Raw genomic sequence first — 15,444 nt, forward strand, 5'->3', positions numbered from 1 at the left:
GTCAATCAGTTAAATAACATTTTGTTTTTGCTTATTAGGTTGAATAATCGATCTTTTACTTAGTTTATCAAGTAGTATAATTATCAATAATTGTTTTAGCTATTCTATTGGCTGCATTTGCAGCGCTATTAACTGCACATTGGCTCTACAACTTTTACAAGAACAAGATTATCTGGTCCACTAGTTGTCCTTCTCGGCTACATCTTGCAACTGACAACTATTATCGATAGTAATGTGATAATTGACGACTAATTATCGGAAAAGTTTTGCAGTTTCATTAGACAAAGTTTCCGTATTAGTCAATCAGACCCTAATACGTTTAGTCCAAAACTTTTCAAGAAACATCACCTTTTCGTTCAGTTTAATTGATTTATTTGTAAATAGGTGATAGTGTAGAGTCTGAGCGCGACATGTAAAGATTGGATTCACGAATTTCTAGCATATAATAGAAAAAATGGATTGGTCACCGTATCGAGAAAGTAAATTATATTATGTTTAGGTAAAATTTCCTATGTCCACAGAAAGTAAACCATGTGTCATTTATGAATATAAATAATTGATTGTTTAACATTAACATTGTGAAGATGAAAAAGTAATATTCTGCTGCAGCAGAGAGAAATCAGGCTTAACGAATGGGAAGGCAGCAGCGAGATCTCCGTTGACTGCGCCCGTGGCCACCCGCGGTGTCCACCGTCAACACCCAGGAGGTCCAAGATCAGCCCGGGGATTCACCCTGCGAAACGCTGTACTGGCCGAACGCCTGTGCGTTTTTCGGATGCCCGTGCAGCTGTCCGTAGAAATTCTAGCGCTCTAGAGGCTCGCTTCTTTATTTTCGCAAGCGCTCGGCGGAATGGAGCGACCTTAGCTGTGCGCAGCGGGTTTTTCTCGCTTTCTCTATTTTCTCTCTCTCTCTCCCTCTCTTAGGCAGATACTGCATCGCGTTTTACTACCCTAAAAACAAACAAATATAGCTACAAGATCGGACTTGGTGAGATACGCTCTTTTAATCGCTCTGTATACTCACTCACCTCGATTAACTAACCTGTTCCTCGGCCGGATTCAAACTCGAGTGCTCATCGAGATTTCGCGCCCATTTTTCGTTCAGTAAATTCTTCCCCGTTGAGCTTCGAGGCGGCAACAAGCCTCGCGTCAAGGGAGCTTCACAATAAAAATGAAATATCGACGCGGAGATAAATATTAGTTTATTAGCTCTTCTTCCATCATACTGTACAGCATATTGTATTATTCAGGTGGACTCGGGTGAATTTTCAAGATACAAGAGTTCATTCACGAGAGACCAACAAATGTACTATTCACTTAGATTTTCTCTTCGAGTTAGTTTATAGTAAAAAAACGGAAAATTTCACAAGATGATTTCATTAGGAATGTATTTCATCATTTTATACCTTGAAATAAAATGAAAGAAAATAATTATTTTAATAAACTAACAATATTATTTGGTTGGATTGGGGAATGGTTGTTTGAATAATGAGAACAGAGATGTACTTGTCGTTTTTTTCAATTTATTATTTAATAAATTCTTTAACTGATAATATTTTTTTACATAAAAAATTCTAACTTATTCTGTAATTTTCTTCCGATGAAAATTGTACCATGCTGTAATAAAAAGAGAAAAAACATCATACGATAATAGCGACAAACATGTTCTTAACATTGTTTGAAGGTATATAAATGTTAAAAACAGGCTTTTTTGTTCTTTTCCGTGTGCACTTAAGCAAGGAGGTAATTCATTACATTCCTTCTGTTTTTTTACGCCATGGTGATGATAATGAATGAAAAATAGCTGTATTATTGGTGATAAAAATGGCATTACAATTAATTACAATAATAACCGTAAGAAATAGATAAAAAGAAACGCTCGATACACATAGTTTAAAAACCTACATGCCTGTCGCAGACATACTTGTACAATTATTACAATAATAATAAGTGTTTGAAAAGAAACAATAAACGGGGGGGGGGGGGGGGGTCGATTCAAGATGCAGTGCATTTTTAATGATCGATGTTATTAAAAAAATTTTTTTTTCTTTCTTTCGATAAATAATTAATAAATCGCAGTAAATAAAATCAAGTCATAAAATTACATCACAGAGAATTATTTTTTTCTTCATTTAATTTATATCGTTCTCCCTCGTTCACTCACTCTCTCATATACGCGTTATTATTTTTTTTTTGCGTTTTTCTTTTTCACTTCACTACTTGCTTCGTTTCTCTGTTTGTCGAACGACATATCGGATTGATTTTTCTGAAAGCGTATCTACTTAGAAATACATTTTTTGTTTGTTTTCTATTTTTCACCGTGCAGATTCACTCGGATGTTTCACTTCTCTGTCTTTTTTCTCTCTTCGTTCTCAAAAAATTTATTTTTCTTTTACAGGATTAAACAAATTATTAAAAAAAAATTTTTTTTTTCGTGAATGTCCAATGTATGTGTATGTGTATGTGGTACGTGTGTCCGTGTATAAATGTGTGTATGCTCGCAAAAAAATTTTTTTGTCATTTTTCATTTTTATTAGGGAACTTGTACGTGCTCCAGACTTTTCATCGGCGCTCACAATGAAAGTCTCTAACTCTGGATCTTAAAACTACCACATAATATAAAAAAAATTATCTTTAGACACTAGCTCTTGCCATTTTTTTATTTTTTAGCAAAACAAAAAATATAGATACGATCGAAATTTTATAAACAACTTTTGGGGGATTAACTTCATTTTTTTCTTTAATCTTATGACTCTAGCACATTAAAATGTTCTTTTCATCGCAAAATTTGTAAAAAGATCGTTTCGTTTATGTAAAATTACGCCAAGAGATCAATTTGCTACTCTGTTCCCCCTTAAAACACGCGTCATACACTCTGGTTATACAGTTTAGCATTGAAAAATGTATTAAATGCGAACTAAGTCGACAGATTAGAGGTCTCTTTTTTATTTTCCGTGGTTTCAAGTCTTATGTTTGCTATTTACTCTGACATCTCCATTTAGTATTCAAAAGAGGAAATAACACCTTACTAATATTAATATTAGTGCGCGAGAAATTTTTTTCTTGTCAACTCTTTCTATACACAACAAACAAACTTGCATGTAAAGATGACTTCGTGTAATCATTGTGTTGGTGATATTTAATTTTAAAGGAAGTTCGGATTTTTGTAATTCAATTGAACGTGCGTGTGTCTCTCTGTACATTGTAGGGTGAACAAAATATCCACCGCTTGTATTTTTTCAGTTTTTCCGATATAATGGCAGTTAGTTTGTTAATTATTAACTATGAAATTCCTTTTTGCACGATATATAAACACACCTCGGCACGAGGAACTTTTTCGACAACTTTATTTTTCTTTGTTTGCTCTACTATGTGTTTCTTTTGTTTATTTATCTTAAACGCACCTTAAACTAACGACAGTTCTTTCTATCCCTGTACTGTATATCATGTGAAAGTGTGAATTCTCTTCTAGTTAGTACGTGAATGCAACTTTTACTTGTTCAGTCATTTGCTTCATTTTTTTATGTTTATTTTTGTTTTTGAAAAAGCTCGTACTTTTGTTCTGTTTATTTGAAATTTTTATGATTTTATCTAATATTAAAATTCGACCTTGTTAAGAGCATCGTTTACTCAAAGAATGAAAAGACGTTTAGTGACGCATTATCTGTGAATGAAAACGAATTTTACAAAATATTCCTTTCGTTCTTGAACGGACGAAAAGTGTTAACGAAAATACTAAAATGTATCGCAAGTTCCAATTAATCTTGGTTGCGTAAAAAAATTAGTGTGTGCTTTGTGTATCATGTGTACAAACGTGTTTTATTTTAATTACTTCATTCTTGATCTTTATCAATCACTCATTCTTTCATATTCTCGTTTACTGTCTGCACCCAAATATTTTACCCCGACATTCTATAAATTTTTTTTAACTTTAGTATTTTTAATCTGAATAAAATATTATTTTGACTTAATTGATATTCTTTCACATTTAAAGGTAGTTGGCGACCGTTTGAATTAAAAAATTAATGTGCTTCTAGTAAAATAAAACACAAATTTAAGTGGGATGAGAAAGAGTTATATTTTGAAGCTGTTACAAATGTGTGATAAAAATTTTAGCGTGAATACAAAAAACTGATTCTGTAACATATACATACCGAAGAATTGTAACCTCATGAGTAGTTCACATAAACTACTGGAGATCGACTATAAAATCGTTCATTTAAAAAGCTTTATGTCGATGGAAGTATTTATTACAAGTCTTCGATAAACGCGAAAAGTAGCAAATTCGTGAAAACTTATTAACAATGTCACTTACGCAATCTTGTTGCTTAAAGTAATTAAGCAAAAGCTTTTCAGTCGCCATTTACCACGAATAACTCGAATAGTATTTTTTGTTGTTGTAGTGTTCTGTTATTCTGACTACGAAAAATTTCAAGCGTTGGCTACATTCTTATCATCTTTATGTCCGCAACATTCGAATGCGAGGTCATCCATGTACTTAACAACTACAGTAAAAAAAAGAATAAAAAAAAAGAATAGTCTGCTGTACCAACGTAGAAATTTACTTTTTACAAATAAATTCGGTTTTTCTTCATAATAAAAAAAAAAGAAAAAAGAAAAAGACAATTTTCAACGTTATTCGTTGCTCACGTGAACAAAGCAACACACACCTGAGCGAGATGCAAAATGCGTTGAAAAATGTTTGTTTCATTTTTCGAACTTATGCGAATGCGGAGTCAATGAATGTTATCTTTAATTGCTTACAATTCTATGTACGTCAATGTCAGGCTTCCACATATAACATATCAAAATGCCACCGAAGCCAATTTCACAAGTGATTTTTATTAGTGGTGATTCGCATTATTTACAATAATGAATGTGTTTCAATTTTGACGTTTCATGAGCACTAAAGGCTTATTTTAACAACTACGAATTTGGCTTCGGCTTGTTCCTTCGTAGCCTGTTACAAAAATTTGATAGTACTACGCCGACGTGTATTTCTCTATTTCCTTAAGATTAAATTTCTTTGTAATAATTTCGACTTCTCTTCTCCAGAGATTTTTACCTAATGATTAATAATTTTGGTATTACATAGATTATATAATATCTGAATAATAAATAGCTTAAGCGTACAAAAATTTACAAAACATGTACAAAAATCGCTTGTTAATATAAAAAAAGAAAGGAAAACGCACTTAAGCTCATAGCTCAGAAATACACGTCAACGCTATTTTAATACGCCTGACAATTCAAGTGCGCTTTACATAAATAACAAAAAAGTGATTATAGTAAAATAAAAACACGAGCTGTATACTCAAAGCGCCAAAAAGAAACAATTTAAGCTTATGATGATCTCTCACTAAATGCTTATTAAACGTACTACTAACACGCTCGTGATGCGTTTCCATTCTTTTACTTTTTACAATTTATCCTTAATTTTTGTTTTATTTTTTCGTATACAAAGTGCGCACTTGCCATTGCGCATTTAACGGCCAAAAAAAAAAAAAAAATTTCGCCGTCGATCGACAAGCTTTCCTACTACGATTTCGTGTCATTTTTTTTTCTTTTATACACAAATATCCGAAACAACAATAGATAAAAATATTAGTCCGTTCACTTAAGAAAATATCTTTTCAATAGTGTCTTGGCGCGTTTCACACGTCATGAGGATCTCGTCAACGAGAACAAATGCAACGTGACTACGCAGTATAATTATCAATAATGCGTAATCGAAAAATGTAAAAGTATTTTTTTTCTTGTACATGAGAAAACGAATAAATAATTTTCTTTTTCCAAGTCCGTAATTAATAAAGAAACTAAGAGTCGCGAGAAAAGCGTTAAAGTTTTGAAAAAAATTTCACCATTTTGACTCGAACCGAATGCTCGTCGTCGAACGTGCGTTTTACTGTTCTTTTTCGTCTCTTTTTTAGGCCTTAAATGGTCCTCGTTGAACAAATTTTCATCTTTTCGTTTCTGATTTCTTTGCGTCGAGGTACCAATTCAAATGCCAACCATAATCCTGCAAATTCTAAATCTATTAATGCTATTATAATTGTGATGCGTCACTTCACACGTTAGCATGCCGCTGTTTGCATCTTTCCTTAGATTACAAAATCTCTGATGATTCTTGTGAATTATTTTCAAACGCTTTCTAATCATTTATAAATATGAACGCGTTCAGAAACAAATGATTCCATTACAAGATAATCTTTCTAAATTTAGCAGAGCTTTCTTTTAAATTTGAATTTGTACATTAATTTTTTTTCAATCGAATTCCATTTCGCTCGTATTCGATTCTAAGAAGAACGCAATAATGCAAGCTTGTTTAGAATTTTCTGTCGATAATAAGAGACGCGATTCAATTTTCATACCGACCACTTATGATCCATCGTCTCCTCTTATTCTTCAAAAACTTCCACCCTTTATTCCGACACATCGCGTTAGACTTCTTTAAAATCTACACAAGCAATAAAAAGGAAAAATGAAACGCGACTTTGGTTATCATTTTTCGCACGATTAATCGCTCATATTCGGCAGCATTGTGACTCTACTCAGGTAAATTTGCGCTGCACAGATATCGCAAAAGAAAAGAACACATGCAGCCCAGGCTCAAATAGCACTTTTTTTTATCTCTATCGCACTTCATTTTCTCGCAGCGCTAAACAATTCCTACGTATCTAACACACTAATTATAAACTGTCCTTATAGCTTACAAATGTTGCTTGTTTCATTTCTGTCTGTCTGAATCCTCGCTTAAATCTTAAAAATGAAAAAAAAATGAAAGTGTCATCGACTCGACTTGGGGCGATTACATTGCGACGCAACGCGTACCACTGGGTTGTTTCCTTTTACTTGTTTTATCAATTAAAGACATGTAATATGAGATACCTTAAAATTTTATGTTTAGTTATTTAAACACTAAGCATAAACTACTACGCGCTAAACTTCTTTCTCTCTTGCTTTCTCTCAATGTATATGTTGTTGTCTTTTTCATTCTTCTTCGATTTAAAAAAAAATAATTAGAACAGTATAGTCCCGAGTTTAACGCTCGTGCGCTTAATATAACTGGTATTATATAGATGCACAGGGTATAATAGAATAAGAAGAAAAAAACAAAGTGAATTGAAGAAAAAAAACTGATTCAAGTGATGTAGGTAAAAACAGTATTCAAACGAAAAAGCAATCAACGTTTCTTTCTCTCTCATTCTCGCACGTTCTCGCAAAATGAAAAAATGAAAAACAAAAAAAAAAAGAAAAAGAAAAATAAAACATTACACTCGTGTGTCCGCAAAGTCAGTCGTGTTGTGTTTCTGTCACTATCCTCTATAAACACCTACGGATGAAGGAACAAAATGGTCACGGTACTTCCCATTATTTGGCACAGATTATTTTAAACAAAGAAAAAAACAAACAAAAAAAAAAAAGAAAAAGAAAACAGAATGAAACTTCGTCGAATTTGATCGTGTTTTTCGTTATTCTTTCATTTCCTTCTCATCTCTTTAACAGCTCGCGTGTCCATTCTCACGCGCTAGTGGTGGTGGTGATACCGGACGACGATGACTTGAGACCACGAGCAGCTACGGATCACGAGTGTTTGACGACAATCACACCAGGCCGCACTTGCTGCGTGGCGGTTTGCGTCTGCGACGATGGCGATTGCACAGGCGATTGCTGCTGCACGTTGTTGAACTGCAGAAAACTGTTGACCTCGGCGTGCAATCGTTTGGTGCTCACACTGTTATTCGTAACGTTGGATTTGTTCGTTAACGCCAGAGGTACGTCTTGTGCCGGCTCGTCGCTGAACAAATGATCGCCCTCCAAGTGGCGAATCGCCTCGACAATCGTTTCCAAATTCTGCCGCGACGTGTTCGCTAGGTACAATCGCGCTTGCGGCGCACTGCCGTCGTCTAACGAATTCGAGGGCGACGGTAACCTGCAAAATAAGAAAGCAACTCGTCAAACTGGCTATTCCCATAGACAGTCAGCAGTCAGAAAATGACGGTTAATCTTACCTCTCGACCTCGACCTTGGGTTCAGCCTTCATAGCAGCCTCGAGTACACTTGGCAACCTCTGTTGACTACTGTCCTGATCAGGTGAGAACGGCCTTGTTGGACTAGTCGTGATAAACTGACTTGCAGATTCGAATTTGTTGGTGACAGTCGTGGGTGTGAGTGTCGCTGCGTAGGCAGGACTGAATGATCCATTTTGAGCGACAGCTTGCTCGTCGAGGGCGGAGGTGAAAACTGTACCGCCGACGCCAGCGAACGCTACGATTTTCGCTACGTGCTGCTGTTGGGGACTGGTGGGTCGCGACTCCACTTGTAATATATCAGCAACGCTAACTTCTTTTGAAATCACTGTCTCGTCGTTATTCACATTGTTCGGTACGATTATCTCGCATGCTGGTTGCGGCGACAGTGGTGGTGTATTCGAGTCGGCGTTACTCGTTTCTACGGTTTGCGTCGACCCGACCGTCGGTACCGATACGACAGAAACAACTTGTAGACCCGGTATACCATCTTCCAAATCCTGTTGGAGAACGTTGTTTGTGTGTTCGATAACCTATAAAATTATTCAATGTTAATTTAACGTTTTAACTCGTGATCGTCACTTTAGAAGAGAAATTTTTCGCGAACGCTGAACGAGTGTTGGAATGAATTTTGAAGACGAATAAAAAAAGAACGAAACGCTGTCCGACTAGATTCGCATATCGGCACTGATTGACGAAAGTTAAAGTACCTCGTGAGGTTGGTAGGCGATGAGCTGCTCCTCGCGGTAACGATCACTGGGGAAGAGTTGATTCTGCAGATTCCTCATCTGTTTCTCGAGCTGAGCTCGGGCGTTGCGTTCTCTTTCGAGTTGACGCTTCAAATCGGCAACGTGATCGTTATTGCCGACAGACGCGTGGCCATCGGCTGACACGGTGATCACTGACAACGGTTCCGGTGACATACTGCCTAAGCCTTCATCGCCACTTTCGCTCACGTGCACCGGTAGACTCACTACCATAGCTGTGGAAATAGGCAAGATTACGGTTACGTGACAAGTTTATAGAGGCAAACGTTAAATTTGCCTAATCAAGATGGGTAGGGAGTCTAATCGTTGTATCCCCTTCCAAAAGGCAAAACCCTCGGAGGACGCACCTCTAGAGCCCATAATTTTAACAAGCGCAAACAAAAGTCATACGAGGGAATATAGCTCGGCGCGAGAGTCAAGAAGGCCGCGATAAATTCCACGGATAACAATCGAACACGCACACTAAAGTCGCTGCCGGCAGCGCGCAGCGCTCGCGCGAAAAATGAGCTGACGTCCCTTACGTGTACTTTAGGTATCGCGCGCGCCTTCTGTATACAACTCGGCCCAGGAAGCGATTTCGTTTCCAGTGACGCGATAAAAGCTCCCGCGGCTGCTTTTTTCCCCCTCTTGCCTTCGCTTGTGCTTTTTGCCCGTTACTCGATGGGCTTTTACTTTTCTTAAGCTGATTTACAAGGATCGTAAGACGTTTGTTTTCCTTTTATTTGGCTAGGCGCTTGTTTCCTTGTTTTTCGCTTTCAATGACTCTCGCAGGCCGCGCGACCGTAAAAACTGCGGGGCCCCGGCAAGCCGGGATTACGTCAATGCTCCCCGGCCGAATCGTCAAAGTCGACGGGGCAATTAGCGACGGTCGGGACTTCCGGGCGCAAAATAAAACTACAGCAGCGAACGGCCGCAAGCCCGCTCGGCTATCTTCGATCTACGCCATCCCGCGCTAATACGCATAGAGAATGAAATCCACACGCGCTCGCCAGAGCTATAATTTCAATTCCACGCCGGTGGTGGTGAGCACGCGCCTGCATATACGGCATTAGCATGAATTACGGTCGACGCGCGAGCGCGAAAACGGTAGTTGTCGTAACGATAGAAATCTCTCTCCACCGTGCTTTGCACACCCACGCGCTTACAGACATCCCCTCTGGCAAATAAACAAAGAGCTCGATCGTAAATCGACTAGGCGCATTTTTTTTTCTTTTTTTTTTCTTTCTTTTTAAACTTTGTAATTGCTTAATAATACACGACGCGTACGTGGGATCTGTTTTCTATTCGCAAGATTCATGTTACTATGCGTTTCGTTTTGATAAAATGAGATTTTTCTTTCCTGGAGCGCGATTAAACTTGTATCAATCAAGCGTACGATTCTCTTTTTCACTTTCGCATTGTCGATCACGCTGCTAAATTGCGTGCGGCTACGCGCGTAATAACTTTTAATGGTCCATAAAAAGAGAGCAAAATAGTAATGAAAGCTTGTGCCCCCCTAAAATTAATGGCATAATACTCCATTGTGGCAGCATAAATATCGTTTTTTATTAATGCATTCTTTTATGTGTAGAAGTACTGTCGAGAATCGAATAGAAAAATAAAAATTGAGAGCTTTTTAATATCTGGTTCTTTTCACTGTCAACTAAGAAATCGAAAAGTTTTATTGCGAAATAAATAAACGTACTGCATTACGATCAAAACATCTTAAATGCTTTTCAAATCAAGTGATTCAAGAATTTGATTTTGAAACAACCTTATTAGTACTGAAAACACAACAAAAGTTAAGAAAATTCTTTCGCTGTATATCACTCAGCACTTAATTGAAAAATCGCTCGAATGAAAACCGAAAATCAAATTCCTCGTACGATCTTTCTAAATACCAACGCACGTAACCACACAAGGATACATTAAGTGGATTTCGTTGGCGGAGAAGGGCAATTTGTCGAAAAACGTACGGAAGCCCGCGGGCGCCTATTAAATGTCATTAGTTTTAGCCTCCCGCGCAGTCATGATGCTCCTCCACTTCCACGCGCGTTCAATCGAAAATTTCGCGTGCGGTCCATCCAATATTCAATTAACGGAGTCCGTACAACACTCCTATATTATGTATACCTTGACTGTCGTGTTTGCGCTTCTTTGTCGGTACTTCGCCCCCTTCGTGCTGATCTACCAGTCTTTTCAGTTGAAGGTTCTGAGACAATAGTTGGGTCTTCTGCTGCTCGAGCTGGTATATGTATTCGGCTGTCTGCTGAAGGATCGCCGCCTGCCAATCACAAATGAAGAGTTTTTTAATCGTTGCGTCATCATTTTTTTTTCTTCTGTAATTAAATATATCCAACAAATTTTAAAAGATTTTTCAATTCAATCAATGCATCAATAAATTACACTAATTCCATCGAATTTAAAATAACCGAAACAAAACAATGTTAATTGAAAATCGAACAACGGTGAATAAAGTCCCAACGCCCTAGAATTTTCCCAATACCAAGAGACACACGCGCGTACACGTAACGTCTTGGCCGCAAAAAAGAAAAAAAAAGGGACACAGGCGAGGTTCGACCGCAGGAGAGGCAGAACATAACGTGGTTGCTGTAGCAGTGCCCGCATGCCTGGAGAGTAAAAGCGCCATGTGCACAAGATTCGCTGAAGCTTTTTACGCTTGACTTCCTCTCTTTTTTCGTTTTTTTTATTCATTCCTTACGCGCGTATCTTCTCATCTTCGCGTCGCTACTGCTGTACCCAGAAAAATGCACGTAACGTACGATTTTTATTCTCTCCGTAGCGGCTAGTGTCGTGGTATTGCATTATTATTGAAGAGTGCGCTTGATGCCAAGCTCGTGGGTAGATGGGATTTAAACCAACCACGAGGGAAAATTTTGTGCGAAAATTGAGGGATAGATGAAACCTACCCGGAGATCCTCGGGGCAATGTAAATAGATACTCCACATAAAATGTAACTCGAAATTTTGTATCCTTTTTTTTTTGAGGGTTCAAAGTTGGCAAAACACAATTTTTTTTTTATTTTTGAGAGTCACAGTGTGCATTTCAAATGGAAAAAGTTCATTAGTCATTGTAAAACGTACCAATAATCCTCGAAAATGACAATTTTTAACTTAACGAATATTTATTGCAAAAAGAACTGTTTTTAATTTTCTTTATAGAAAGTTATTATAATTGAAAAAAAAGATGTCCTCTATTATGGATTCTGTTAATTAGTTACTAATATACTGGTTAGTTTACTAACGGTTATCGTAAGTACATCTAATTTTTTTCTTTTTGCCAGAAGTATTGAGTTTCAAGACGGCTTATTCTATTTGTCATGTTTACGTTTTATTAGTCGCGAGTGAAAAAATCCATTTTCAACCCGTTGCCCTTAGCTTCTAAAATAGCAATGTTTTTTTCCGTGTCACAAGCAAATCCACCTGAGGCTTCCCATACATTGCATAAATGCTAATTCAAAATTCATATAACTGGATTCGCAACGAACATTTCGGAAAAAATCTATTTTCGATAAATCTGAACAACGTTAGCTTTTTCCCTTTACGTCATAGTCCTTGGAATCATAATGATGCACCAACTAATCCAGTGGTATCCGATAGTTGAAAAGTTAATTTTTTCAATAGATTGCTAAGTTTAAAAAATATTCCGCTCTTTTTTTATTGATAATGAGGTTTTAAATGAATGGTCGAAAAAGCCGAAGGCCATCTGCGGTGGTGGAGGTTTCAGTCGTGCTTTCGCATGTTTAAAAAAACTGGAATCGTGCGTTGAAACTAATGCACTCGGGAAAATTGAGCATACGTATCTCAATAATTGTTGCACCACAATTTCGATGTTCCTTTTTTCATCTGCGGTAGCTTCAAGAATTATAAACATTACTGCACTCATTATCAATCCTGACCTTGAGCAAGGCCGCAACGTCAATGTACCTTTCGTACACCTGAACGTTATGGTGAATAAGTCTATTAACAAATAATTAACGGAAACTTTCACCGTAAAGTAATTAACAAAAGAAAATTTAATATTTAATGAATAAGATTATGACCAGATAGATAGATAAGTATAGCAAAATGGCTATTTTCTAAAGGTCATTGATACTTTTTTCAATAACTAATTAACGAAAATAGCACGCTACAGCTTTAATTGTTACATTTTGAGTTCCCTAAAATTTTCAATTTAAACTTTTTATCTGAAATGCATACCGTGGTTCACAGAATTAAAAAACGTGTTTTTTGCCAACTTGAAGTTCTCGAGTTACAGTTTAAGTAAAGTATCTATTTACATTGCTCCGAGGATCCCTGGATAGGTTTCATCTAGCCCTTAATTTTTACACCAAACAGCTACTTTTTGTCTCTCTTAATTGGCCTAATTTCAAAGTATTCTTTAGCTATGTTATATGTGATGAAGATTGTGCTATTTACGTCATATATCTTAGTTTTTATTATTAAATGTGTGTTAATAATGTTAATGTGAAATGTCGAATGATAATTTTAGTTTATCATAGAAAATTCGAAAAAAAGTTGTTTTAATCTTTCAAAAATCTTCAACCAATGTTAGTAAAAGTATCGAAAATATAGTCCTCGCCTACACAAAAAAAAAGAGCAAAAAAGAAAAAAAGAGAAGGTTCCTTACTTGCAAGACTACAAAACAACGTCAGAAACGTCAAAGGCACCTGTCCCTATAATGCGAGATTTACTTGACCGCGTTGCCCCGCGCAAAAAAGAAATAATAACTTCTCGGTATCCTAGAGGCATCTCTTCCAAATATCGCGTGTCGCGCATAAACAAGAATGACCTCGGAAGAGCGCTGTGCTCTACTCACAAAACAAAAGGCCCGCGGCTAATTGATACCGACGTAAAAAGACAGAAAGACACACACATACACACGTACGTACGTACGTACATGAGAACAGAGAGATACGGTGCACACCTGCCGGCAGGTGGTCGCCGAACAGATGGCGCGCACGGCTTTATTTATCTTGGGGCGCTTCTTCAACTTCTTTTTTATCCTTGGCCCTCTCTCTCTCTCTCTCTCTCTCTCTCTCTCTCCTTTCCCTTTCGCATCTTTACTTACAACGTGGATTCGCGATGCTGCGTTGTATAGCAAGCTTTTGTTTGCTACATCGCTGTAAACGAGATTTATTGGGATTTTTTTCGCCTTTTGTGAATGTCTATCGCTTGTTGTAAAAAGTAATGAATTACAGTTCTAGCGTGTAAGAGCATACGTAGGAGCTGTAATGCATTTCACGATGGTTCACTACAGCGAAAAAGATCATAAATTTACTGTACACTTATATCAGTTTTGATAAGCTGAGTAAGGCAAATTTAAGAACCTTTGTTATGGTGCACACATCCTCCAGCAACATTCCTCTACCGCGTGATTATTTTACCATCACTCGACAGTAAGGCAAAAGAATGCAGTGCTACAAAATAATATTCAAGAAAAAACATTAATACAAATTGATTTCCCACTTCCTTCTTGCTCTCGCGGGCGCACATTCATGTATCGCTTACTTTTTCCACGAAATAACATATCAGCGCATTATGTATCTGCAATTAATATACAGACCTCTAATACATATCCTTCGGTCTGGGGTAACATTGAAAAAGAAAGTGCGGTTAGCTCCGGTAAAATGAAAAAAAGAGACAAACCGCACCAGAAACCCAGGAATCATCATCGATAACGCACTTGCGTGTGCACGATGAGTAGTTGTAGCATAGCCCCCGTACTTACGGAATAAAAAGTTTCGAAAGTTTCCAAAAAATGAGAGAGTAAAAACCCCCTATAATTTTTAGGGCTTCTCCTTAATTTTCGCACTTGTGATCATGCAAAGAGACAGTTAATTATGAGAAATTGCAGGTACGAGGCGGTACTTTGCAGCTGGGCAATCGTTTCATTTACAGCATTACTCGCGAGTTCAATAAACTGTATTTGCTATTCACAAGTCCTTTCGCGCGTTTATTTTAATATAAATATAAAAATGAATCATTCCTCTCATTCGTCGTTCACTCCGCTTGCAATTATACACGACCTTTGCTTCGGTGCTCCTGTATAAAGAAAATCGAGTTAGGGAAGTCGATGCCAGTGACTGATTTGGAGCTCTGAAAAACTAATTTTTCAATTGGAGAGACAAAGTTGACGAAGCGGAAGATCCAAAATTTTGCAAACTCAATTCTGATCCAGTTTACCAATAAACATTCAGAGACGACCAGAGCAGATAATGTCGCTCGTTTCTCGTTTCCATGGGACCGCGGTATGCGGGAGTTTGTCTATATCAAGGGATTGAGTATAAGGCTACTTAAATTCCTCCGGTGGCGTGGACTGGATTATAATCTTAAGGGGGCTTCCCAATCGATTGCACTTGGACCCGCGCATAGGCATGGCACTCTGTTCGTTGACGAGCATAAATTAACCGCTCCGAGTTCATCGTTTTCCCGTTGTAATTTGAGGAAATAGAAGGTACGGCGCATTCCCTCTCAGCTGGGGATTTTCACGTTCATATTATACATGGTGATTATATATTCTCATTGCACGCCACATGTATCCGAGGTGGAAAAACTAGTTTGTCACGCGACGTGTGCATTCTTCTCACGAGCGCTTGAGAATGCGTGGAAATTTTACGTTATCCGGTACGTGGATGCGGTTTCTTT

The 15,444-nt window shown here is 37.4% G+C and overlaps 1 protein-coding gene across 1 annotated transcript; it reads right to left on the minus strand.

The window, feature by feature from the left end:
• Window positions 1-1,517: 1,517 nt before the first annotated feature.
• Window positions 1,518-12,682, minus strand: LOC131674211 (uncharacterized). The gene is made up of 5 exons (XM_058952727.1): window positions 12,596-12,682; window positions 10,910-11,060; window positions 8,741-9,012; window positions 8,013-8,563; window positions 1,518-7,933 (listed from the first exon to the last, which is right to left on the minus strand). The coding sequence occupies exons 1-5, from the start codon at window positions 12,680-12,682 to the stop codon at window positions 7,585-7,587; spliced, it is 1,410 nt and encodes a 469-aa protein (XP_058808710.1). The 3' UTR covers window positions 1,518-7,584.
• Between the last annotated feature and the right edge of the window lie 2,762 nt (window positions 12,683-15,444).

Source organism: Phymastichus coffea, unplaced genomic scaffold, assembly GCF_024137745.1.
Source record: "Phymastichus coffea isolate CEN01 unplaced genomic scaffold, Cenicafe_Pcof_1.1 PCOF00219, whole genome shotgun sequence".
NCBI classification, from domain to species: domain Eukaryota; kingdom Metazoa; phylum Arthropoda; class Insecta; order Hymenoptera; family Eulophidae; genus Phymastichus; species Phymastichus coffea.